General features: G+C 46.9%; 1 protein-coding gene across 1 annotated transcript; it reads left to right on the top strand.

The window, feature by feature from the left end:
• Positions 1-264: 264 nt before the first annotated feature.
• Positions 265-27,706, top strand: ERCC3 (ERCC excision repair 3, TFIIH core complex helicase subunit). Its single transcript, XM_047869443.1, has 15 exons — positions 265-354; positions 718-923; positions 1,577-1,813; positions 3,649-3,698; positions 4,132-4,267; positions 4,673-4,837; positions 5,321-5,525; positions 7,617-7,931; positions 13,086-13,270; positions 16,570-16,772; positions 17,462-17,558; positions 18,667-18,784; positions 23,022-23,140; positions 25,298-25,450; positions 27,277-27,706. Exons 1-15 carry the CDS (start codon positions 327-329, stop codon positions 27,406-27,408), a joined length of 2,349 nt encoding a protein of 782 aa, XP_047725399.1. The 5' UTR covers positions 265-326; the 3' UTR covers positions 27,409-27,706.

Genomic DNA, 27,706 nt, shown 5'->3' with positions numbered 1-27,706 from the left:
TTTAGGGCCTTTACTTTGTTCACTATCCTACCGCAAGACTAAGACAGTGGCTGGACGCTTTATGCGCCTGGACGCATAAACATGCTCAATAAATATTTCATTGACTGACTACAGGAAAGAACGGCTGGGGAAAAAGGGCCTGCAACACGGGAACACAACAGACGCCCCTTAGTCTCCCGGCTAGCTCGCCCACCCAACGACCCGGCGCCCAGAGGCGGGACTTCCTGTGCGTTTGCCGGAAGAGCGTCCGGTGTGAACCGGAAGCCCCGTTGGGAGCAGCCGCCGCGGAGACTCGGCGGCACCGGCTGTGTGGTGCTGTTGCTGCCATGGGCAAAAGAGACCGGGGAGACCGCGGTGAGAGGTGGCGCGGGCGCTCTGGGGCCTGCCTGCGCTCGCCTTCCCCGTCGTCCTGTGTCGTAGCCGCTCCGGGCTTCTCAGCGGCTGCCGGCCCCGCAGTGTCTCGCAGCCTGTTCATGCTGTCGCGACAAGCTGCTGGGCAGGGGGCGATCCCTGACCTTTGGGCCGCCTTGCGTCGTTGGCCGGGTGGGAAGCGTTGGAGGGAGAGGACGCCAGCGGCACGCAGGTGGCTCTTGGCTAGGGGTGCATGGCGTTGGTGAATGAAGTACGGCTGCTGCCAGGTTCCTTCGAAATGTCACTCAACAGTGCGGAGGGAACCTTAGGCTCCTGCTGCGCTCACTTCTGTGTCCATATCTGCAGATAAGAAGAAGTCTAAGAAGCGGCACTACGAGGATGAAGAAGAAGATGACGACGACGTCCCCGGGAACGACTCTCAGGAAGCGGTCCCCTCGGCGGCTGGGAAGCAGGTGGATGAGTCCGGCACCAAGGTTGATGAATATGGAGCCAAGGACTACAGGCTGCAGATGCCGCTGAAGGACGACCACACCTCGAGGCCCCTCTGGGTGGTAAGCATACCCTCCGCCAGGGCAGAGCCAAGTTGGTTCGGTTTTTGGACCCCAAATGGAAATGCAGGGTACTGCCCTCCAGAGCTGGCTGGGAGACGGCTTTCACACATGCTGTTTGAGCAGTCTGAGAAGGAGCAGGTACCCAGGGCACACTAGCCTTCGTTTCTAGCCCCTCCTTCTCCCCTTCCCTTCAGTTCTACCACATGCGTGGAAATACTTTTTTATTTACTGAGCAAATGCTGTTTATTGTGTAACATTTTAATTACCCATCTACAAAAAGTAATGGAAGCTATATATTTGCTAGGCCACTCTGTTGCTCAGCTTGAAGTAGGTAATAGTCTACGTTCGTTTGAAAACTAACCTAAAGGTACATTGAAGATAGCCAATAACGTGGGCTTTCCCTGTGAAGAAGAGTGGAAACCGACTTCGGAAACCTGCTCTTCTAATCTCTCCATTCCTTGGATCTGATTAAAGTAACAGGCCCACAGTTGGCTGAAGGAGGGCTTACAAAAATATCCTTGGTGTTAAAGATCCCTTTTTGGGCAGCTTATCTTTTCTGGGTAATGGTGTGGGAAAGAGTCTAATAGTCTCTACACTTCATTTGGTTTTCTTGTTTTTTGTTTTGTCTGTCATGTCCATTTGGTGTTTCTTAGGCTCCTGATGGCCACATCTTCTTAGAAGCCTTCTCTCCGGTTTACAAATATGCTCAAGACTTCCTGGTGGCTATTGCAGAGCCAGTGTGCCGACCAACCCACGTGCATGAGTACAAACTAACTGCCTACTCCCTGTATGCAGCTGTCAGTGTTGGGCTACAAACTAGTGACATCACTGAATACCTCAGGAAGCTCAGCAAGACGGGAGTCCCTGATGGAATTATTCAGTTTATTAAGGCAAGTGGGGAGCTAAGGCCAGCGCTTTTGCCTTCCTTGTGAATGTGTTAATAGTGGACAGGTACTACCCATTGTCAACCTGTGGCCATCATGAAGATGCCATTCAGATCTCGTGTGGAGAGACATAACTGATTCCCACAGCTGCTTCTCTTCTGGATCTCTTCTTGCTGAGGCCACACTTCTCATGAGCGCTCTGATACAATGAACACTAACACATTGGGGATACTAATTCAGGCCCATTCTGGCCAGGGTTATTTGGGAATGCAGCCAGAAGTGAATGGTGTTTTGGACTGAATTGTGTCCCCTCCAAAATTCATATGAAGCTGTAACCCCTAATGTGATTATATTTGTAATGAGGAAGTAATTAAGGTCAAATGGGATCATAAGAGTGAGGCCCAGATCCAATAGGATTAGCATCCTTTTAAGAATAGTCATCCAGAAAGCTCAGGTGCTCTCTTTGCATGTACACAAGGAAGAGGTCATATGGGCACATAGTGAAAATGTAGTCAGGAAGAGAGCCTTAACTAAAAACTAATCACTGGCACCTTGATGGAGGACTTCTAGAAATGTTTCTGTTGTTAAATCACCCAGTCTGTGGTGTTTTGAACAGCAGCTGAGCAGACTAATATAAGTGGTAAACTCTGTCTAAGGCTGAATTCCTGCACGGGACCAATAGTCAACACTTTCCATTAGGGAAAATCAAAAAGAACTTGCAAATGTTGAAGTGGATAGGGTTCCATATGAAGAGCATTGGACATGCTTGGGTTTGTCCTGAGAGACAGGTCAATGCCATTCAGAATAGATGACAGTGGCTTTTGTCACCTTCAGCTGATCTAAGGGAGTTGGATTCAGACCCCCAGATCTGGTGAGTGCCACAGACCGTCAGTACAGTGATGCATCCGATCTCAGGGAAGCTGACAGGAGCCCTGGTAGGAGTTCTGTCTTCTTGTGATATGGAAAGGTGCCCAGGGAGAAGGGCCTCACCTTGCTGGAATGAACCCTGCATTAGCACACTGGCTGTGCTCAGTCTTGGCCTGGAACCGCCTGCAGGAATGTAGGTGTTGGTATAATGCAGCAGGGGATCCAGAAGGGCAGCAGCAGGGGCTGGTCACAGCCTGAGAGCTGAGCGGCAGATCTCCACGGCCACCATACAACCTCTGCTGCTTTCCATCCTGAAGATTGCTGGGAACCTAGAAGATTTCAGCTGTAGTCTCTTCTGTCAAGAAGCTTCCATTCTGTTTTTTTAATTGTTATTTTTAAGTAGGCTTCATGTCCAGCACAGAGCCCAGTGTGAGACTTGAACTCCTGACCGTGAGATCAAGACCTGAGCTGAGATCGAGAGTCGGACGCTTAACTGAATGAGCCACCCAGGCACTCCAAAGCTTACATTCTAGTTGGGAGAAATAGGAACATTGGTGAGGAGGCCAGGGGGTTTTGCATTTAATTTACACAGCAATTACTAAATACATGCTCTGTGCGAGTTTTGTGCTGGGACCTGTAATAATGCTGGTGTGGCTGGATGAACCATTGGATTAGGTTGGGGCCTGTGGGAATGGAGAAGAAAAGGGAAGGGAAAATAAAAGAAAGATTTTACGTAGCATTTTATAAATTAAGATGTGCATCAGAAAGAGCCAGGCAAAAGCAAGGTTTTACTCTCAAGAGTAGAGTTTAATAAGAAAAAGGTCACCTTTGGCAGACCTGACTTCTTTAGGATTGCACATTGGGTAAACTGAAGTCTTCACTTGGTAGGTAGTAAGACATACCCACTAATGAATGTGTCCCTAGTGAGCCGAGTATTGCTAATTGTGCCTGTTGGATGTTGTCACTCTTTGCAGCTGTGTACTGTCAGCTACGGAAAAGTCAAGCTGGTCCTGAAGCACAACAGGTAAGGGATCCTGTGACAAGCCCCCCAAGGCACTTGTGCCCTGTGCAGAGCAGGTGGCAAGGAGCTGATGTCTGTGGGCTGTCTGTCTGCACCAGCACCTGCTCCCCTGAGTAAGGGGATAGAAGGGATGAGCGAAGGGAAGTGACCAAAACTGGGAATTCATTTACTGGCCACCGTGTTCCCCACTCCTGAGCAGTGACGCTGAGGCTCAGGCCACTCCTTATTTGACCTCAAAGCCAGATTTTGTCCACAACCTCACTTGTTATATCTTGGCCAGTAGCTCGCAGCTCAGATCTGGCCAAGGGTATGGGAGACTAAGAGATTGAGAGAAGCACAGAGCCACTATTTCCAGCCCATCTGATCAAATGAGCCACAGAACCTTCTGGAAATGGTGTACTGCTCAGTAGTCACCTCCTTCCCTCCCCTCTTTTAGGTACTTTGTTGAAAGCTCCCACCCTGATGTCATCCAGCATCTTCTCCAGGATCCGGTGATCCGGGAGTGCCGCCTGCGGAACTCTGACGGGGAGGCCACGGAGCTCATCACAGAGACGTTCACGAGCAAGTCGGCTGTAAGTGGGCTCCTGGGTCACCCTTGGTAGTGGGAGCATTGGGACATTCAGTTCAGCATTTGCATCTTGGGACCCTGCTGTCTTACTGTTTTTTTTTTTAATGTTTATTTATTTTTGACAGAAAGAGAGAGACAGAGCATGAGTGGGGGAGGGGCAGAGAGAGGGAGACACAGAATCTGAAGCAGGCTCCAGGCTCTGAGCTGTCAGCACAGGGCCTGATGCGGGGCTCAAACTCACAGACCACGAGATCATGACCTGAGCTGAAGTCGGATGCTCAACCAACTGAGCCACCCAGGCACCCCTCCCGTCTTCTTACAGCTGCAGTTGCTTGTTCAACTTTGGCTCTTGCTTGGTGGCATGAGGTTTCATTGTTGCACAGAGGTTCAGATCCTGCCTTTCTTACAGATCGCCAAGACTGCTGAGGGCAGTGGTGGGCCTTCCACTTCCCGGGTGACAGACCCACAGGGAAAATCTGATATCCCCACAGACCTGTTTGACTTCTACGAACAAATGGACAAGGATGAGGAAGAAGAAGAAGAGACCCAGACAGTATCTTTTGAAGTCAAGCAGGTTAGTGAACGTACCCCTCTCCAAGCATCCCAGCCCTGCATGGACTCTGCGGTCTGTGTGAGAGGAAGGGATCCCTGTGTCTTCCTGAAATTGCTTTCTCCTTTATGGTGTCTGTGAGCTGTGGCATCGTTCCTCCTGATGGGGTTAGATCTGAGTGTCCTGTGACTCTGGCTGCTGGGTCAGTCTTCACAAGTTCCTGGGAGATGTGGGAAGTGTCTGAGGGGCATTTTGGTGGTTTTGGTGGCATTTTGGTGATTGGATTTAATTTTGTCTGTGTCCTTAACTTGAGTTGCTTTTCTGTGCTTTAACCCAGCTGTTATCAAGAAGATATCTACTTGATATCAAGCAGATCAAGATCTGAAATTGTAAAAGCCTACATAAAATGCTGTCTTCTTGACCATTAACCCCCTTGGATTATGCATAGTTTATGAGCATGCTTAGGATTTAACAAGATTATAAATGTCTTCCATGCTCACTCCCCAGGAAATGATTGAAGAGCTCCAGAAACGTTGTATCCACCTGGAGTACCCCCTGTTGGCAGAGTATGACTTCCGGAATGATTCTGTTAACCCTGATATCAACATTGACCTGAAACCCACAGCCGTCCTTAGACCTTATCAGGAAAAGAGTTTACGGAAGATGTTTGGGAATGGACGTGCCCGCTCAGGGGTCATCGTTCTTCCTTGTGGTAAGTGACACCTGAATGAAGAAGGTGGCCAGACTCTTCTGTCATGGTCTGCCAGCTTTCTGTCGCTCTCCTTTGTGTGCCCTTCTCTAAATCATACCTGGCCAGGGAGCAGCTGAGGTCAGATGACGCCCTGATCCGTGACCTAACAGTTATTTGAGTGCCTGCTGTGTGCAGGGCTTTGACCTCAGCAGTGGGGATACAGTGGTGGATAGAACAACACTTCGACCTCGGGGAGCTCATTTTGGTTGTAGAGAGACAGATGGTAAACACATCAACTAAGCATTGTGTAAGATCTTGGGCAGTGACAGTGATGTGGGGCAGGTGCTGTCTTTTTTTTTTCATTTTATTTTTTATTTTTAAAAATTTACATCCAAATTAGTTAGCATATAGTGCAACAATGATTTCAGGAGTAGATTCCTTAGTGCCCTTTCCCCATTTAGCCCATCCCCCCTCCCACAACCCCTCCGGTAACCCTCAGTTTGTTCTCCATATTTATGAGTCTCTTCTGTTTTTATGTTATTTTTGTTTCCCTTTCCTTATGTTCATCTGTTTTGTCTCTTAATGTCCTCATATGAGTGAAGTCATATGATTTTTGTCTTTCTCTAACTATTTTCGCTTAGCATAATACCCTCCAGTTTCATCCACATAGTTGCAAATGGCAAGATTTCATTGTTTTTGATTGCCGAGTAATACTCCATTGTATATATACACCACATTTTCTTTATCCATTCATCCATCGATGGACATTTGGGCTCTTTCCATACTTTGGCTATTGTTGAAAGTGCTGCTATAAACGTGGGGGTGCATGTGTCCCTTTGAAACAGCACCCTTGTATCCCATGGATAAATGCCTAGTAGGGCAATTGCTGGGTCATAGGGTAGTTCTATTTTTAGTTTTTTGAGGAACCTCCATACTGTTTTCCAGAGTGGCTACACCAGCTTGCACTTGCAGGGGCAGGTGATATCTTATACACTGGAGTTAGGGTCTCATCCTTTGCAATCAGCTTGTGAGTGTGTGTATTTGGAGACTTCATAGCAGAGAAGCTTTGCTCGTTCCTGGATGGCTTATTACAGTGTGCACATCCAAGAAAGGAGAGTATAGCCTCCTTGGCACCTGTCTGATATCATTTGTCCTAAGTCATGTCAGGTCCTGGCTGAGGTTCTTGGCCAGAGGTCACAGCACATTCACCTGGGGGCCCTACCTCAGACTTGAGGAGGTTAGAATCTCCAGGGGAGAGGCCTGTGCCTCCACATTCTTTTTTTTTTTTTTTTTTTTAATCTCCCTGGGTGATTTTGATGCACATGTCTGGTGAAGGAGGAAATGCTGTTTAAAGGAATAGCTTGATTTTTATCTTGATCTTTAAATGGTGGAAGATAGTAACTTGGAAGCCCTGGAATTTCGCCTGTCTTTGCCAGTAGTGTACACATCTCCTGTATGCCTGAATTCTCAGCCCAGCACGTTGTGCAGTCTAAGAGCTGCCTTCTACTGGGCCCTCGGTGTGGTCTGTGTGCCGGGCACACTTTTCCTCCGAGGCACCACCTTCCCGTGGCGGGGGCCACATGTACCTCCGCTTTCGTTTCCTCGTGTTCACAATTTCACCAATAAGAGGGTCTCTTATCCAAAATTCATGGAAAATGCCACAGGAGGGCCTGGTGCCTGTCTCTCTTAATTGTCACATTTGTGCGTGAGCTGGACGTGTCTCCTTTTTATAGAGAAGAAAACAGACCTTGGAGCAAGAAGTGCCTCATGGTATCGGCTGTGAGGGTTATTGCAAGTAATTCACCCAGATTTGTGTGTGGATTCTGTCTGTGTCCTTCAAAAAATTTTTTTTAAATGTTTACTTTTGAGAGAGAGAGAGAGACCAGCATGAGCAGGGGAGGGGCAGAGAGAGAGGGAGGCACAGAATCCGAAGCAGGCTCCAGGCTCTGAGCTGTCAGCACAGAGCCCGATGCGGGGCTCGAACTCACGAATTGTGAGATCATGACCTGAGCCAAAGTTGGACGCTTAATCGACTGAGCCATTCAGGCACCCCTGTCTTTGTCTTTCATTGCAACCTGGCCTTGGGTGGCATTGCCCTTTGGTTTCATATAGGTGCCGGCAAGTCCCTGGTTGGTGTGACAGCTGCCTGCACTGTGAGAAAGCGCTGTCTGGTACTGGGCAACTCAGCTGTGTCTGTGGAGCAGTGGAAAGCCCAGTTCAAGATGTGGTCCACCATTGATGACAGCCAGATCTGCCGCTTCACCTCCGATGCCAAGGACAAGCCCATCGGCTGCTCCATTGCAATTAGCACCTACTCCATGCTGGGCCACACCACCAAAAGGTCCTGGGAGGCTGAGCGAGTCATGGAATGGCTCAAAACTCAGGAGTGGGGCCTCATGATCCTGGATGAAGTACATACCATACCAGGTAAGCAGGCTGAGAGCCGAGCTACCTGCTCATTGCAGAGACAAAAATTGATTTCTATTCGTTGGGTGGAGGGAAGACTGCTGTGTAGTTCATCTGTCTTGCTAGAAAGGTCTGCTGGGTAAAGTTTTAAAGTAAGTCCGAAGCATGTGGGGGGGTGGGCATGAGGGTGGGTGGCAGACAGCTTCGTGAATCACTGGCCCACAGTAGTCATTCAGAAAATGGCTTTTCCCTTCTTCCTCAATCTTACTGTTTTGGTTCAGTTTACCCCTTAACCGGTTGGCTTATGGTGCTGTGAAAACTGGACCAGCAGCACTGAAGTCCTTGCCGTAATGGTGTTTGTTTTATTTGAAGGCTGAATTGAAGTATTGATCCTTGATACGTTACAGAAGCCCAACTTCTCCAAGTGTTGCAGGCAGTCTTTTTTTAAAAAAAAAAATAGCTATATTGATACAATTTCCACCAGTAAAAACTACCTATTATAAATGTACAATTCAAGATTTTTCACAGGTTTATGGAGTTGTGCAGCCGTGACCATGATCCAGTTTTAGAACCTCTCCCTCATACTCATTTACAGTCAGTGTTTTCAGCTCCAGCCCCAGAGAACCATGGAAGTGCTTCCTGTCTCTATAGTTGACCTGCCTTTTCGAGAAATACCATAATGTGAATCATATGATATATAATTCATATATGTTTTAAGGAATGTATGTTATATATAATAGTAAATATTTCATTTATTTTCCAGACTCATATAATATATATTTTCTTAGATGTGGCTGTTTTTACTTTGCATGATGGTTGACCCATATAACATTGTATTGGTAGTATCTGCCCTTTTATTGCCACATAGTATTCCAGTATTCATTGATAAAACAAATGAAGGGGAAGCTCTGGTAAGTTAAATGTAAATTAGGGATTTCTCTGCATGAAATGAAATCAGAGGCATTTTCACGTAGTGTTCAAAATACTGCCTAGGTGGCCCTAGCATCATTCTTTTCAGTTAATGAGAACCCCTCCAGCCCTCCTGCATGTCTGAGGGTACCTATCGATGTTCACAGCAAGCCACGTAGGGATTGGGGGTCGTTCAGGTTGAAGGAACAGGGCAGCATTAGTCCCAAGGTGGGAGAGTACTTGACACGGTCCGACAGCAGCAAGATGACTATGTGGCAGGAGGGACATAGAGGAGAGCAGCCAAAGCCAAGGTTAGAGAGGGCCAGGCAGGATAGAGTGTGGGCCAAATCCTATACGTAGGTCACTGTAGGGTGTTGGGCTTGTACTATATGAGTGGGTGGGAAGCCATTTGAGGGATTTGAGCAAAGGGTGACATGATCTGATTGTCATGTACTATGAAAGTACCACCCTGGCTGCTGTGCTGAGAATAAACGGAAGGAGGCAAGGGTGGAAGCAGCTGGATGGGCCCAACCAAGAGGCTTGAACCAGTAAGAATAAAGGTAATCTACTTCTGGATGTGTTGTGAGGGCAGAGCTGACAGGCTGGCCATGAGACCTGAAAGAAAGAGAAATCAAGGATGACCATATGGGTTTTTGCTTGAGCAACTGGAAGGAAAGCTACAGAACTGGGGAAAGCTGTAGAAGGAACAGGTTTGCAGAGTGCAGGGGTTCGGCTTTAGGCACGTTCATTTGATTGCCAGTTAGACATTCTGGCGGTGGCAGAGATGTTAGAAAATGGGCAAAAGACAAGAGTAGACATTTCACCAAAGAGAATATACAGATGCCTAGGAGCCTTTGAAAAGATATTCTGCGTCATTAGCCCTGAGGGAAGTGCACATTAATACCATGTGACGAGATGCTGCCACACACCCATCAGAGTGGCCACGATGGAAAATACTGACAATAACTGACGAGAGTACAGAGCAGCTGGCATGCACTGCCAGAGGAATCACAAAATGTACAGTCACTGTGGAAAGTTGGGCAGTTTCTTAGAAAATTGCCATGTGACTCATCAGGCCCACCCCTGGGCATCTGTCCTAGAGAATGAAAACTCAGGTTCACACAAAAACCTGTACATGAATGTTCATAGGGGCTTTAGTCAGAGTCTCCAAAACCTGGAAACAACCAAAATGCCCAACAGCGGGTGACTGGATAGACAAATGGGAAGGTCCCTCCCCTGGAACTCTTTTCAGCCACAAAACAACACACTGTTGCTACATGCAACAACTTGGAGAAATCTCAGAGGTACTTGCTGAGCGAAATCAGCCCATCTTGGAAGGTTATATGGTGTATAGTGCCTTTGAAAAGACAAAACTAGTGATGGAGAACAGATCAGTGGGTGCCAGGGTGTGGCTGTAAAGGGAGAACAGGAGGGAGTGTTTTGGGGGTAATGGGTTTGTCTGTATCCTGATTGTGGTGGTGGTTACACAGATCTTCACATGTGTTAAAATTTAGAGAACCAATCCCATCCACCCACAGCAAAAGGTCACTTTTTACTGTGTGCTAATTTAAAAACTCCAAAAAAAAATTTAAGGAGCAGGAGGTTACTGGCTCTGATTGGATTGGAAATCGATGACCTAGAGAATCACATCCTACAAATGAGTTTGGAAGTGCTGTGCAGTGGTTCATTTGGAGTCTGTGTTTGAAACTTGGGAAACCTGAGTATGTACTTTGTTTATGTTGATGTTCGTTTTTAGCCTAGGTTCCAGGTTTCAGAGGGCGGCAGCCAGGCTTGAGATTGGTTGTCTGGTGATGAGGATACAGGGTGTACCCCACAAAATTTCATGCTTGCCATCTGTGTGTTTTCTCTTCCTGATTCACTGGGTCAGTTTGTCTCTGGCTGGGTAGGAGAGTAAAACCAAACAGCTCTAAATAGAATTCTGAGTTCAGTTGTGTTCTTGTGAGCTCCTTGGCCTGGCCATGCTCACTGGGCCAGAGAGCCAATGTTAAATTAGGGAATTCTAACAAATCACAGCAAGATTCTTGATTGTTAAACAAGTATACCACGTTGGATAAGGTAGAATGATAAATCTTTGAGATTTATCTCAAGAGGTAAAGATGGCTGTTTTCTTTTAGACATCGTCCAAAAAGAGTCCTATTGTGTCACTCACTGTATTGATAAAATATCGGTAACTGCAGACTTGCATGTATTAAGTGTTTACTGCACTGTGCCACTTTCATTATTTTAGGAAGTATTTATTAAGAACCCACTATGTATCAAGCACTGTGCTTGGACTAGGGACGAAGTGGGAGACAACTGACACCTGTGACATGTACAGCAAAACAAATCACATCCACAGAATATGTATTGTGATTCTATTAATACAAAGTTTGGATGACAAGTGAGATGGTGATTCCTTTGAGGGGGGAGTGTTGGTATTGACAGGCGGGGTCAGAGGAGAGGCTTCTAGGTGCTAGGAACACTTGTCTTGACCTGGGTGATTTCACAGGGACATAGCTGTGTAAAAACTTAACCATCTGTACACTGTGTCATATGTGGGTTCCTCCTCCTGACAGCCCTATGGCTGTTGGAGAATGTGGTAGTGGGACGTGGCTGGTCTGTAGGGCAGATGCCACAGCGGGGGCTTCTTTCTGGCTGCAGAGTATCCAGGCAGGGAGCGGACTCATGCTTCCCTTGGGTTGATAGCATCTCTGGGCTGTCCCCAGCGCTGCCTCCCTGGCACTCGCATGAGGTTGCTGTCTCCATTGCCTTGGCTGCCATGCCCTTCTGACACGAGGAGCCTGGTCTGCAGTCCTTGGCTCCCCTTTTTTTCGAGCAGCACAGTCCTTGGAGATAACTATGCTGCTGGTCTTTGTCTTCAAGTCTATGTGCAAACCACCTTAAGCTTGGAAGACCTGGACACTTACTAGGGGCCCAGACAGTCCTCTGCTATCTCACTGTTCTTACGTTTTTGGTTTGTGTTCTGGTGCAGTCTGACCCTTCCTTCCTCAGATTGTTAACCTCTGTTTCTGCAGTATCACTAACCTCACTTTTAATTGTATTATAAGCAAAACACAAACATTTTAACCTTTTTTTGGAATATTAGTATTTTTAAAAAATTTTTAATGTTTTATTACTTATTTTTGAGAGAGAGAGAGACAAATTGCAAGCAGAGGAGGGTCAGAGAGAGAGGGAGACACAGAATCTGAAGCAAGTTCTAGGCTCTGAGCTGTCAGCACAGAGCCTGACCTTGGGGCTCGAACTCAGGAACCGTGAGATCATGACCTTAGCCGAAGTCAGATGCTTAACTGACTGAGCCACCCAGGCGCCCCCGGAGTATTAGTATTTTTAAAGGATGAGCCCATGGAAACCCATTAATTGGTTCTTTTTGAAATTAGTATCTTAATCCCATTTATGTGTTTATTTAATTTGATAAACTAGAATTAGAACATTCCAAACAGAGACAGGAGGTTGCTCGTGGACCAGATGAATCTAATTGGAAAGCTCAGAGAAGGGAGTTTCCTAAGGAGGGTGCCTGGGGTTTCATGTCTCCCTGTTGTCTCCTGCTTTCTGGGAAGATGGTAGGAAGTCCAGCAGACCAGGCTCCTTTTGTTTCTCTGATCCCATGGTCACCCAGCCATCTTCCTGGTATCCTGGGTACAAGTTTTGGGATGAATACATTCCTTGCATCATTTGGAGCTCACTGGTGTTTTAAGTGTTACATCGTGTTTCAGATCGCCATTTGCACTCCTGTTGGTAGCTTAGCTGTTACAAGGAAGGATCCTGGGGCTCACTGATTTGGAGCTTCCCTAAAGCCATTTCTCCCTTTTGTTCTCTTTTTCTTCCTTCTTTTGGACAGGTCTGAAAGTGATGATTAAGTGTTCTTGCCTAGTCATTCTGGTCTAGAGCCAGGTTCCTATGATTCAGAAACCCGGGGTTAGCCCACTTAGTGTCACAGGCCCGTGTAAAGTCGCAAGGCTGTGTGTGGTACTTGAGCATTTAAAAAAGTGACAGTGTTGAGGCACCTGGGTGGCTCAGTCGGTTAAACCTCTGGCTGTTGATTTTGGCCCAAGTCATGATCTCATGATTTGTGAGATGGAGCCCCACATTGGACTTTGTGCTGACAGTGCAGAGCCTGCTTGGGTTTCTCTCTCTCCGTCTCTCTCTACTTCTCCTCTGCTTGTGCTCTTTTTCAAAGTAAATAAGTAAACATTTAAAAAAATGTTAAAAAAAGTGACAGTGTGAATGCATTGATTGTTTCCCTAGCCAGGATGTTCCGACGGGTGCTTACCATCGTGCAGGCCCACTGCAAGCTGGGTTTGACCGCCACCCTCGTCCGGGAAGATGACAAAATTGTCGACTTAAATTTTCTGATTGGCCCCAAGCTCTACGAAGCCAATTGGATGGAGCTGCAGAACAGTGGCTACATCGCCAAAGTCCAGTGTGCCGAGGTAGCTTTCCCCTTCCTGGTATGGCCTTGAGAGAGGGATTCCACCCATGGTTAAGGGGAAATGGTCAGGTCCCCTCCCCATGGGCAGATACACAGTCAGGACTTGAGCAGAAGTGTTGCCACTTTATACTGTTCCCTCAGTCCCCCTGTGAGGTGGGCAGTGTTCTACCCACTCCAAAGACTTGTGAAACAAAACCCCTTTCCAGGGGCACACAGTCAGTAAGTGCTCAAGTCGGGATGGTAATCCAGGCTAGTTTGACCTCCAAATCCACTCCTCCTTTTCCCTGGGAGTGAGCACCTCTGGATGGTCCTGCCCACCCTCATCTTTGAGGAGTTCCTGGGTGCTCCTGTGTGGGCCACCGTCCAGGCCACCCCAGGGTCAAAGCCTCTTGGTTTTGGTGTCCCCAGAAGGCACCTGTGGCCTACATCATTTCTAAACACATTGGGAAACACATTGTCCCAGTCTTGTTCCACAGTGAATACCTGCACAGGTAAATGTTGAAAATACGCATTCAAAGGTAAGTCTTCTCAGAAGGAACAATTGTAAACATCCTTCCTGGCAACTTGAAATGACTGTCACTCATTGGCTAGGGTCAGGTGGCCTCTGTCCCACAAGGGCAGAAGGGGACCTCTTGGGTAACGGTGAGTGTGAGGAACCTGTGCAGGTAGACTTGCTCTGCTGAAAACTTCCTTACCCTGTAGTTGCCTCTTCATAATCAACACGCATCCTACGAAACAGAGCATTGCCGGAATCTCTGAGGGCCCTAATCCTCTCCAGTTGTGTCTCCCCTCCCCCGCCAGGGGATTCACTGTCCCACGACAGAACTTGTCATCCTCTCCCTTTATTATTTTACCTCTTGTGTATATTTCCATCACCTACTTTGTTTAGCGTTGCCTTCAAAAAAGGTCTTCCTGTATATGAAAATAGAACCTAGTTTTGTGTGTTCTCGTATGACTTCTGTCCCTTGCTTGGTACTTTTATCCCTTGCGTAATGTATTACTTTTTTGATGATGCAGGTAGCTGTGCTCTGCAGTATTCCATTGTACAAATATACCACAACAGGATATATGATGAAATACTACACAACACTAAAAATAATGTTGACAGACACTTGGGTTGCTAAGTTTGTCTTTGTAACAGCTTTATTGAGGTGTTAAGTTGATGTTTCATAACATCCACCTGTTGTAAGTAAGTAAATTCTGTGATTTTAGTCAGTGTAAGGAATTATGTAGCTGTCCTCACCCTCCAGTTTCGAATTGCATTTCCCACCACCCCGTCACCACCCCAGAAATTTCCCTCATGCCCATTTGCCATGAATCCCTGCTTCTGCTCCCAGCCCTAGGAAGCCACTGATTTATTCTTCATAAATTTGGAGCTTAGTGTTTTGTTTTTGTTTCTGTTTTTTTTTGCTGTTGTGATAGTGTTGCTGCAAATATTTTTATATCTGTTTTCTGGGGCCTTGGGTCATTTTTTTCTAAAGCAGTGTTGTTTGTACTGTGGACTGTGGTCCCATAGTAGGCGGTGACATTACTTTATTGGGTCATTATCAGGAAAGAATAGAATCTGCCAAAATGCATAAGTACATTAACGGTAGACGTTGTTTTTTGTTTTTGTTCTTGAGTATATGTTGTTTAATACAACTGTGTTCACGCATATGAATGTTTAGTTTGTGGCCTAAAATGATTCAACTGTGAAGGCCACTGCTCTGGCAGATACACCCAGAGGTAGCATATCTGGGTCAAAGGCTGTGTGGCTGTTCTCTTCACTAGTTGTGTCCTAGAAAACACTGTTTTCCAAAGTATTGGACCGGCTGACACTCTCATCACGGGTGAGTGAGATTACTCCACATCTTCTCTAGTACATAATACTGAGTTTTATTTTCTTTTAATTGTTTGCTGACATACTAAGTATGAAAATGGTATTCCTTATGATCTTAATTTGTATTTTCCTGTTTACTAATGACCTTGAGTATTGCTTTCTATGTCTGTGGACCATTCATGTTCTGTGAAATGCACGATTTTAAAGATTTTACTGTGGAAAAAGAATTGCTTTGGCTATAAAGAACTAGAAATCCTAACAGAGTCATAACAGTACACAGCCCAGGGGGGAACCAGAAGACAGTGGCAGCAAAACCTATGAATTCGAGTTCAGGCCAGTGGTAGGCATGGAGCGACAGCAGCTGAGTCCACAGTGGTTGCAGCATGAAGAAATGGTCTGTGGTGATCACACAGAAGTGGCACTGGTCACACCCCAGAATTCAGAGCCTGTCAGGATAGGCTTTGTGGCCTGTTCAGTGCAAAGTTTCCAGAGGGTCATTTTTCCGTGTTCACAGCCTTGAGACCTTTAAAACCCATGGCACTTGAGTATATTTGTCTGAGTTTCCTTAAGCTTGCCAGTAGCCCATGCACAAGGGCCTAGCACAGAGGAGGCCCCAAAGAGTGTTCCTGTCATTCTTATTTGAAGGATCTAATTGTCTCAGATGTGACCAGTGGGACCCCTTCAGCCTGGCTCCTGTATCCATTTGACATGTCCCCATTCTTTGAGCACTTCCTTGCTTTCTGGCACAGCAAGTTATTTTAGGTTTATCTGGTACTTTCCCTACCTATTCTGGCCCTGGAAATCAGCCATTTCTCCAAGGTGCCCTTTTAGCAAAGAATGGAATTTACAAACCAAGATCTAGGTGCTAGGTGTGTTCATTACTCCTAGGATGTCATTGCTAGGCTAATTCAACAGACAGAGCTAGGAGGTATGTGTGCGCTTCTCCATAGCAGTGCTGTGTGTAGACTTGTGTGTGGAGGTGTGGTCTAAACGGGAGGGATTACTTGGACCACTGGTTGAGAATCTGGTTTCCTTTACTTACTTGGAGCTGGTGTGAAAGTAATTCCCCAGATATCGATGCATTTAAAAGTCCATTTGTTTGGGGTGCCTGGGTGGCTCAGTCGGTTGAACATCTGACCAGCTCAGGTCATGATCTCGAGGTTTGTGAGTTCAAGCCTCACATTGGGCTTGCTGCTGTCAGTGCACAGCCTGCTTCAGATCCTCTGTCCCTCTCTCTCTCTGCCCCTGCCCTGCTGTGCTCTCTCGAAAATAAAACATTAATAATAATAGTAATAATAATAATAATTATTATATCTATGTGTTAAGAGATAAATATGAGAGTGTCCTTGTTCAACATTAGGTACTTAATTTTGTTTTGATTTGTTTTAAAGCTAGTTCTGCTAAATTAATGGTCTTTAAAAATTTCCAGTTGTGTGATGTTTAAATTTGCAAACTGACCCTTGATTCTTACTGTGTCGCAGGTTTGGTGCCCGATGTCTCCTGAGTTTTACCGGGAGTATGTGGCAATCAAAACCAAGAAACGAATCTTGCTGTATACCATGAACCCCAACAAATTCAGAGCTTGCCAGTTTCTGATCAAGTTTCATGAAAGGAGGAATGACAAGATTATTGTCTTTGCTGACAATGTGTTTGCCCTGAAAGAATATGCCATTAGGCTGAACAAGTAAGAAGTGAAGAGTTGGAGTTGCCCCAAGGCAGCTTAATCTTCCCCCAAACCCAAGTGCAGAAGGTGCCTGGTTTTCCTTTTTTGCCTCTCAAAGTTCTCTTAGGGTCTGAAGGTCTGGTTCTGCAGCAGCCTGGTCACCCTCAGCCCAGGGGTCAGGGGCCAGAGTCATGCTGCTTTGGTGGGGCTCCATCTATGAGCTGGGCTCCGAAGGTGGGCACAAGTTGGTATCTGGAATGGCAGGCCGAGTGAGCACTCTGGTGGAGCTGAGGTCAGACTGTACAGGGGACAGGAAGGCAAGGCTGGCTGGGCCAGCATCCCAGCCAGCCCTGCATCTAGACAGAGCTTCTCAGGAAACACCAGCGGTGTCCTCAGTGGCCCCTAGTCCCACCTGGATGCTGTGTTAGCACTGCTTGTGTAGACACTAAGCTTAGATTGAGGGACATGGATTCAGGAAAAAGCACAGTCCAGAAACAAGGAAAAAAGTGAAGGAGGAAATCCTGAAGAGAGTGGTGACCAGAACCTTGGCTGAGGGTCTATAGCCCCTCATTTTTATGGGCCTCCCTCTGATATTCTTGCATGGTGGAGGGCTTCCCGGGAGGGAGCAACCTTGCAAGAATTCCTTTTCCCACTGATGTTAATTGGGGGGTGATTCTGTGGTCCTCCTAACACACCTCATTCTTCTTTAGACCCTATATCTATGGTCCTACATCCCAGGGAGAGAGGATGCAGATTCTCCAGAATTTCAAGCACAACCCCAAAATCAACACCATCTTCATATCCAAGGTCTGTGTGCCCTGCAGGGTGGTGGTGAGGCCTCAGCACCCTCAGGGCTAGAGGGGACACTGGGTGATTGCGAGGGCCATGAATTCATGTTTGTTGAAGGGACGTCATGTGTCACTTCTCATTCCCATGTTTCCAGTGTCTGGTGACAGGAATGCTTTCTGATGGGTAGCAGAAGGAGCACTTGTGGGGTTGAATGTGTTGTGGACAATTTATAAAGTCTCTTTACTTGACTGAGGTTTTCCCCACTTCTTTTGGGGATATAGGAATTTTAAATTGTATTTTCTCTATCCCAGGGGAAAATTTCCATTACCTATTCTGGCAGAAGTGGACATTTAGATGAGGTTCTCTTTGTGGAGTTTTTGCTTCCTGTGGAATGTGGGCAACCTTCATCCTGGCTGTTCGTGTGCCGTGGTGTGGTGGGCGGTGGATGTAGGCACGGTGCGAATGCACAAAGGCCCAGCTCGGTGATACTGTTGGAAGCTGTGGCCGAACAGTGTAGAGCAGGCATTCAGATTAGAACAGGCCCAAAGCTCAAAATAAATGCGGTTTGCCAATAAAGTTGATCACAGCTGGGTTAGTAAGTACCACACTTAGATATGTGCTGGGAACCTCCATGGTTGGAACCCTCAAGCCAAGGCCGCTACCCTGACCAGATCTAGCCTGGTGTGGGCAGTGGGCCCTGACAGGTCCTGTGTCCCACATGTGCTGATGGTTTCATTGGCCTCCAGTCACGAGTGTAGATGGTTTTGTGCAGACGTGTTTCTGTAGCAAAAAAGAAGAGTAATCCTTTACAAAGAATCTCTGTCGATAGGCCCTCTTGTCTCTGGTCCCTACCAGCCTGGCCTGGGAGCATAAATGAGATGGCCGGTGGGGACTGGGAGTCCTGACCCGCTTCTTTAGGACAGCTCTCAGGAGAGTTCACAGAAGGTCCTAGAGGCCTGCCTGCATCCGCAGGACCCTGGTGCAGAGGGAAGAGGATGGGTTTGTCTCTCTCAATTATCTTTAGAGCTTATTTAAATTCCAGGTCAACTGATTGTTTTCTTTTTGTCCCAGATAAAAAACAAAAAAAAAAAAATTTGTCAAACTCAACGCTGTTTCATTTCTGTAGGTGGGTGACACATCGTTTGATCTGCCAGAAGCAAATGTTCTCATTCAGATCTCATCTCATGGTGGCTCCCGGCGGCAGGAGGCCCAGAGGCTGGGGCGAGTGCTCCGAGCCAAAAAAGGTAAAGGCGGCCTTACGCCTTCTGCTCCAGCAAGTCTTTCCTTTTGAGCCACTTAGACTCGGAAGAGGGTAGGGCTGTGCTGCCTGCGTGCCCGTGGTGGTGAGGAGGCACCCCGGGACGCCGGGACCCCGGCTAAGTAGATACTGCAGGGAGGGGTCTCAAAGCAACGACCAAGATCAGCGTGGCTCGTGTTCTTTCTCTGGCCTCGGAGTTCCTATGTGGGCGTTCTCCGTGGCAGCTGCCTGCTCCGCGTTGGGTGTCCTCAAAGCCGAGCTGTCGCGTTGGTAGGCCATCAGGGGCCAGGGAAGCGGTGTGAGTGTGCAGTGCTGTGGACATAAAAGGCAGGAAGCAGAGCTGGGCCGCCAGTGCCATGTGGGAGCTGGAACTGAACCCTGGGCCTTGAGTCAGGAGTTGGGGAGGGCTTTGGAAAGAGCAGCTCGGGCAGCCACACGGGGATACTTTGCGCGCACCCTGTGAAGAGTCCTGCCTTGGGCGGCAGCTCGCAGCAGGGGTGTCGTGCTTAGTGAATGAGGGTGCGAGGCCGGAGTCTCTGCTTGTTACCTGTGGTGAGAGGGCCCTGACCCTAATGGTGGGTGTGGCAGGGACTGACGCTTAGAGTGGCCGCGTCTCTCCTCCTGGGACCAGGCAGGCCCTAAGACCAGGACACAGGCCCTGTCCTCAGGGAATTCGCTTTCCTTAGGGGCAGCTGGACTGCTAGGGTGACTGGAAACAAGGGTAGGGGCATATGTTGGAATCGTACTGTTGTAGAATGTGTTTAAGAGGCGGCTGATTGTATTTAAACTGGAGACAGGGCATGTTAGTAGAAATAGCATGAACTTGAGCACCAGACCACCCTGGTGACCTTGGGCAGGTAGTTTGCCGGTCTGAGCCTTGCTTTCCCGTCCAGAGTGGGAGTGACAGTCCTCTTGAAGGACTCTTGAAGGACTCTTGTGAGGAGGGAGCCATATATAATAGAACAGTGTAAAAGGCTGCTAGAGAAACGATAGCTTTTATAAATTGACAGGAATATCATCTGGCTAGTATATGTGAATGTATCTCATTAACTTATGCCTTACCCATTACCTCCCCCCAAAAGAAACAAATCTAATTTTAAAGCCCCTTTGAATTTGAGTAGAATTTGTTTTTTTAAAAATACTATTTGATGTAACGTATTTGGCTGCTATCTTTGCGTCTGTGAGCTCTTGTAAGACTAAGAAACAATTGAATTCAGAGGCGGTACACAGATATTGAACCTGCTGACATTTGGACTGTGAAGCAAAATGTGCAGATTTTCCAGAAGGATCAGGTTTTACAGGCTTCAGTATTTTCTGTCCTAGTTTCTGTGATCATTCTTCTGCTCTAGGTTTTTATTCTGACCTGGGTTTTTGTTTTTTTGGGTTTTTTTTTCTTTTTTTTTTTTCAAGCAACTTTATTGAGACAGAATTCACATACCATATAGTCGGTCCACTGGAAGTCTATAGTTCATTAATTTGTTGTTTCTTAATATTTATTCTTGAGAGAGAGATACAGAGAGCGAATGAGAGCAGGGAAGGGGTAGAGAGAGAAGGGGACAGAGGATCCGAAGTGGGCTCTGAGCTAACAGCAGAGAGTCCAACGTGGAACTCGAACTCACAAACTGTGAGATCATGACCTGAGCTGAAGTCAGACACTTTAACTGACTGAGCCACCCAGGTGCCCCAGTTCATTGGTTCTTTTTTTTTTTTAAACGTTTATTTTTGAGGAAGAGACAGAGTGTGAGTGGGCAAGGGGCAGAGAGAGATGGAGACACAGAATCTGAAGCAGGTTCCAGGTTCTGAGCTGTCAGCACAGAGCCTGACACAGGGCTTGAGCCCACGAACCTTGAGATCACGACCTGAGCTGAAGTTGTACGCTTAACCAACTGAGCCACCCAGGCGCCCCCATTGGTTCTTAATATAATTGCAAAGTGTATAACCATCACCACAGTCTGTGTTGAGAATATTCTCATCGCTGCAGGAAAGAAACCCTTTCCCATTGGCAGTAACTCTTCCTTTCTTCTTGCCTCCCAGCCCCACCTACAGGCAATCACGACTATTTTTACCTTGATAATTGTGCTCATTCTAGACATTTCATATGTATGGAATCATGCAGTCTGGGTCTTCTGTGACTGCCTTTTTCACTAGCATGATGTTTTCACAAGAATCATCTTTATTGTAGTATGTATCAGTATTTCCTTCCTTTTTAATGCTGAATAATATTCCATTGTATGTCTTATTTATTCGTTCTTCTATTGACAGACACTTGGGTTGTTTCCACTTTTGGCTCTTAGGAATACTGCTGCTGTGAAAGTCATGTGCAAATTTGTGTGGGCGTATGTTTTCAGGTCTGTTGGGTATAACTAGGAGTAGATTGTTGAGTCATGTGGTAACTCTGTTGAACATCTTAATAAACTACCAGACTATCCTCCAGAACGGCTGCACCATTTGACACTCAGCAGCAATGTGTGAGGAATCCAGTTTCTCTACATCCTTGACAATAGCTGTAATAACCTTTCTTTAAAACTTTTTTTTATTTAAATGTTTGTTTATTTTTGAGAGAGAGAGGGAGAGAGAGAGAGCATGTGCAAGTTGGGGAGGGGCAGAGAGAGGGAGACAGAATCGCAAGCAGGCCCCAGGCTCCAAGCTGTCAGCACAGAGCCCAACGTGGGGCTCGAACTCATGAACCATGAGATCATGACCTGAGCCAAGTCAGACGCTTAAACCTTCTGAGCCACACAGGCACCCTGATCTTTTTTGATTCTAGCCATCCTAGGGAGTGGCAGGTGGTACCTCATTGTGGTTGTGGTTTGCATTTTCCTGATGACTAATATGTTCAATGCTTTTCATGGGCTCATTGGTCATTTGTATATTTTCTTTGGAGAAAGTTCTGTTCAGGGGCATGTGGGTGGCTTAGTTAAGCCTCCAACTCTTAATTCACCTCAAGTAACGATCTTATGGTTCATGGGTTCAAGCCCCACATCAGGCTCTCTGCTATCAGTGCGGAGTCTGCTTAGGATTCTCTCTCCCTCTCTCTCTGCCCCTCCCCTGCTTGAACTCTTTCTCTCTCTCTCTCAAAATAAATAAATAAACAATTAAAATTTCTTTAAAAAGAAATGTCAGTTCAGATCCTTTGCTCTTCTTATAATTGGGTCATTTATCTTTTCATTATTGGCTTGTAATAGTTCTTTATATAGTCCAGATATAAATTCCTTATCAGATACATGCTCTGTAAATATTTTCTCCCATTCTGTGGGTTGTTTTTTCACTTTCTTAATGGTGTTCTTTAACCAAACATTTTTAATTTTGATGAAGTAAGTGCCCACACAGAGTCCAGGCCATTAGCCCCTTGACTGCAAAGCTCTCCCACTGCATTGTGGTTGACCCTTGAACTGTAGTTTGAGCTGTGGGGGTTTTTTTGGATAACTACAGTACTGGGAGTGTACTTTGGTTCACGATTTTCTTAATAATGTGTTCTGTTCTCTGGTTTACTTTATACTAAAAATAGTATGTAATATGTATAACATGCAAAATATGTATTCATCAAGTATTCCATATTACTGGTAAGCCTTCTGGTCATCAGTAGGCTATTAGTAGTTAAGTTTTGGGGGAATTAGACATTATGTGGGTTTTCAGCTCTGCAGGGTTAGGGGTTCAGCGCCCTAACTCTCACATTGTGCGGGGTCAGTGTACTTTTGAGCCCTGGAGCCTTGCTTCCAGGCATCGTAACAGCTAATGTTGTCCTTTTTCCTTCCCTCTCTCTTTTTATATATGTTACATATGTGCGTGTGTGTGTGTGTATGAAATAATAATATATATAAATAGTATTAATTATAAGAAATATATTTTATTTATGTTTATATATAACATATATATAATATTAATTATTATATATATATTTTATTAATTACATCCAAGTTAGCTAGCATATAGTGCAAAAATGATTTCAGGAGTAGATTCCAGTGATTCATCCCCTATGTATAACCCCAGTGCTCATCCCAACAAGTGTCCTCCTTAATGCCCCTTATCCATTTAGCCCATCGCCCCTCCCACAGCCCCTCCAGCAACCTTCTGTGTGTTCTGTATATTTAATAATCTTTTATGTTTTGTCCCCCTCCCTGTTTTTATTTTTGCTTCCCTTCCCTTATGTTCACCTGTTTTGTATCTTAAATTCCACATGAGTGAAGTCATATGATGTTTGTCTTTTCCTTGCCTCCCTTAAGGAATGGTGGCAGAGGAGTACAATGCCTTCTTCTACTCGTTGGTGTCCCAGGACACACAGGAAATGGCTTACTCAACCAAGCGGCAGAGGTTCTTGGTAGACCAGGGTTATAGCTTTAAGGTATGTATTCATTAAATGCGTGGTGAGAATAGAACCGAGGCTTGCTTTGTGCCCGCACCTCCAGGAGAAGGGGGAGCCGCCATCGGCACCACTGGGGGACAGCTTAGGCAGGCACAGAGCATGAGGGCATTGGAAACCCCGCCTCATGTTCCCTGTATCTCTGCACGAATTGCCGGGGACTTTGAGGGAAAATATTGTGCAGGATCCCTTCCTGCCCCGGGCTTCCCACAGTGAATGGGTAAAGAATGGGGCCTCCGAAGTGAGGGGTCTGGAGTGTCTACTTGTTCAGATTTTACAGTTGTCTTGGAAGAAGAATGTTAGCTGTCAGCAGGAAGATGTGCTTCCTGGCAGGACTCGAGACACCTCAGAGCTACGGCCGTCACTGTGCCACCCTGAGCCCCTTGGGATTACTTTCCTGCACCAGCAGTGGCTGTCCACTGGAGCTCAGGGTTTCCCAGGTTGTTCACACACCTGATTTGTGATACAAGGTCAGCTCCAGTGGGGCGCCCCACCGGGTGCTGGGCGAGCTGTGCCGTCAGTCAGCCTCAGGGGCCTCACGGCACAGGTGTCCATGCGCTATGAACCCACAGTTGTGCAGTTTGGGAGGTGCTAACGTTTTGGCTGACTTCTACCGGCTGCCATGTTTGTGTTCTCTTCTGTTGACACAAGTGGAAAGGTTATGTCACGATTTTGTGCCCCTAAAGGTTTTTGTTTGTGGGGGTGGATGGAGGGTGCTGGAAGCTGGGGACTAAAAGGACACCCCTAGAACATGTAGGTTCCCAGATTCTTGGTTCTCAGAAGACTGCAGGCTGCCTTTTCAGATCCTTTCGCTTGTGTCTTTTTCAGGTTGGCCAGTTTCTGTCATTAACCGTAGATAAGAGGTCAGGGCTGTCTGACCCCTCCTTTTTTAGCTGGAAGCAGTGACAATTTCAGATTTCTCATGCTGGGCTAGAGGACAGGATGCTTGACCGTATTTTGAAGGATTTGCATTATGACCTTTTTATGTGTCTGTGAAAAGTAGGTGGTGATAGTAACGTTCATATGTCCTGATCCCTGGAGAGTCCAGTGAGAGAACATGTGCCAAATCAGGTCACGTCCTGGGCTTTTTGGAAGGTGCCCTTGGCAGAAAGGCACCTGGACCTGCGATTGTCTGCTGGTTGGAGGGGCCTTTGCCCCGCTTGCCTTCAGAGCTGCCTGCTGAGAGCAGCCCGGTTAGAGCTCCTGTGATCATGACCCTGGACTTTCCAGAGGGGTGGTCAGGCCAGGGCAGAAACGCCCGATGTTTATGCTCTGGGCCTGTGGCCCCCTGAAGGGCTCAGCCAGATCCCTACTTCTAGGCCTTTTTTTCTCATTAAAATTATGAGAAGATTTAGAGGGGCGGGGGGGAAGATTTCTCTACGTCATCAGTCCTGGCTTTCTTCAGGAATTGGTAGGCCTCATAGTGAATCACCTCCAAAGAAGGGAAAACCACATCTCTACATGCTGTTCTCTTGCTGTCTTAGAAGAAAGTGCTGCAAACCCACCTTGACATGCTCTCATTTCTTTTTTTTTTTTTTTTTAATGTTTTTACTTATTTTTGAGACAGAGACAGAGCATGAGCAGGGGAGGGGCAGAGAGAGAGGGAGACACAGAATCTGAAGCAGGCTCCAGGCTCTGAGCTGTCAGCACAGAGCCTGACACGGAACTCGAACTCACAGACTGAGATCATGACCTGAGCCGAAGTCAGAGGCTCAATCAACTAAGCCACCCAGGCGCCCCGACATGCTCTCATTTCTAAGTGCTGTCCTGCTGGAAGTCCTATGGGCCAAGCCCAGGGGGCTGAAGACCCTTCCTGAGGGCGGCAGGCTGTGCCCTCCATCTTTGGTCCCTTCCTTTACCTGGTGCAAGGTGGAATACTGCCACAGGGGCGCATTAGAGTTGTCAAGGTCCCGTTGGTCATCTGTAAGTGATTATGGATTTGCTGTTCTGGGAGGAGGTGTCTCTGGAATTTCCTTCCCATCTCCTGCCCCGCAGTCATCAGTTAAGCTCCCTGTTACAGATGGCTCTGAAGCTGGTCTCTGCCAGAGAGGAGCTCTCCGTTTTTAGCCACCTGCTCAGCTGGGTCCGAGGGAGGCAAAACAGAAGGGGCCATGTGGCCTGCTGATTTCGGCTTTATAGGTGATCACAAAGCTGGCTGGTATGGAGGACGAAGAGCTGGCGTTTTCCACGAGGGAAGAGCAACAACAGCTCCTACAGAAGGTCCTGGCAGCCACTGACCTGGATGCAGAGGAAGAGGTGGTGGCAGGAGAATTTGGCTCCAGGTCCAGCCAGGTGAGTGAGCGGGTGAGGCCCCACCTGCCAGTTCTCCCAAAGGACAGAGTTCTTATGCGCCCGCATGCACTGCGTCCCCTGTGCATGTGCAGGTGCACGTGCACACCTGTGTGACCTCCATAAAGACTTGGAAAGACCAGGACGCTGTGGAGAAGAAAATAACAGAAATTGCCCCTGTTAACCTTTCGGTGCATCCTTCCTTCTGGACACGCTGTTTCATGTGGCCACGCCCATAGTCTGTGGCTGGCCCCCTGCTCTGTGCACAGAATGGGGGAGTCCAGGATGGCAAATGTGGCTCCAGGCCGGCTCCCAGGTGGCTGCAGGAGGGGGTGTTGCAGGCCTGGGCCCGCTGTCCAGGGCCTTGCACAGGCCAATTCAACTCTGGCTTCCTCCTCAGTAATAGAGCTAAGCTGTCAGCTTAGGTGGGTCTAGTCCAGTAAGCTGTCCAGTAAGGTGGGTCTAAGGATCCTCTCCCAGCTAGTTTCAGTATTTATCTTGAAAAATGTAGAGTTCTGTCTCTCTCTCTCTCTCTCTCTCTCTCACATTATAAAAAGAAAATTTAAATTAAAAAAAATTAAAAAGGAGCACCTGGGTGGCTGGGTTGGTTGAGCATCTGACTTTTAATTTTAGCTCAAGTCAAAGCCCCATAGAGGCTTCACGCTGAGCATGGAGCCTGCTTGAGATTCTCTGTCCCCCCCCCCCCCCGCCCCTCTCCTCAGCTAGTGCTCTGTCTCTGCCTCTAAAATAAAATTAATTAAAATATGTAGAGTTCTCTGAAAATAGTGAACTTTCCATTTATTCTACAAATAGTTACTGAATGCCTGCCTGTGCCCAGCCCTATATAATATGGTATAACTAATGAAAGTACCTTTATGGGGAGTTCTTATCCGGCTCTTCCAAGAGAAAAGTACGGTGTAGTCAGGTGCATTGGAAACTATATTGATATTAGAGCTAAGAGGTAAGCAGTGGTTGGGGTAAAGGAAGAAATACACTGTCCCCCGGGAGGTGCTGCCCTTCCTCTAGCCTGAGACTGGGGGACCAGACCAGCTCAGAGGTGTCTGAGCCTTCCCTCATGGATGCTTCAGGGAAACTTCTTGCCTCTCACTGTGTCCTTGGAATGCCTGGTCAATCCCACCAACCAGGGAGTCACCTAAGGTCAGGCTGGCATTGCTTGGTGCCTGTATGTCCCCAGGCTTGTAATCTGGTGCAAGTGGTGTGCAAGGCTGTGGGTCAAACCCTGCCTGTATGATTTCTGTTCACACCATGTATGTCAAGACAGATGTGGCTGTCCCCATTTTATAGATGAGTTCATTGAGGTGCAGACATTCAGTATTTGTCCACAGTGAGAGGTAGATCCAAGATTCAAGCCCAGGGCTTTCTGGCTTTCCACTTGATTCAAAACCTTATGGTGGAGTCTTGAGCTGTTGGGGGACCACTCTTCTCACTGTTGAAAAATTCTGTTCATAAATTGTTAGTAAGAGAGGCAGAATAGCATTATGGTTAAGAATAGGGAATCTGAAGCTGGCTGCGAGAGTTGAAATCCCGTCTCTTTAAGAGCTGTGTAGTCTTGGACAAGTTACTTAATCTCTCTGTGCCTCAGTTTCTTCATCTGTAAAATGAGGATTATAATGATTGGGAGGATTGGATGAGTTAATAACATGTAAATGCATGTGAACTGTTTAGTATAATGCCTGAGACATAGTAAGTAGTCAATAAATGTTCTAAAAAAAATATTAAAAACTTTGAAAAACTTACTACAATTATAAATGTTCTAAAAGGAGTGTCTTTCTCCTTGTAAACTAACCTTGGGCTGGGTCCTCCCGCAGGTGTCTCGGCGCTTTGGCACAATGAGCTCTATGTCTGGGGCCGACGACACCGTGTACATGGAGTACCACTCGTCACGGGGCAAGACTTCCACGAAGCACGTGCACCCACTCTTCAAGCGATTCAGGAAATGATGGCCACACGGTCACCCAGGTCAAGCCAGGGTGCTCAGCACCAACGCTGGAGAGGGATTTTCTGTATCATAATCTTTCTTCTGGCATTGGCCAACATGATCTAGATGCAGTGTTTGTTAACTGTATTGAGGAAAATGCATCGAGAGCTTGGCTCTTTGTGAATCATCCAGGGCTTTTTGAAAAAGTTGGTAGACTATATTTTTGGGGGTTCCTAGACCATTTTTCAATCTTGGGGAGTGGTCATTCCTGTATATAAATCTTTGTAATGTTTAAGGTGTATAAATGGAACATTTAACAA

This window comes from Prionailurus viverrinus, chromosome C1 (genome assembly GCF_022837055.1).
Source record: "Prionailurus viverrinus isolate Anna chromosome C1, UM_Priviv_1.0, whole genome shotgun sequence".
NCBI classification, from domain to species: Eukaryota; Metazoa; Chordata; class Mammalia; order Carnivora; family Felidae; genus Prionailurus; species Prionailurus viverrinus.
Note: the sequence above shows the minus strand (reverse complement) of the source record. Positions and strands in the feature narration are given on the sequence as shown.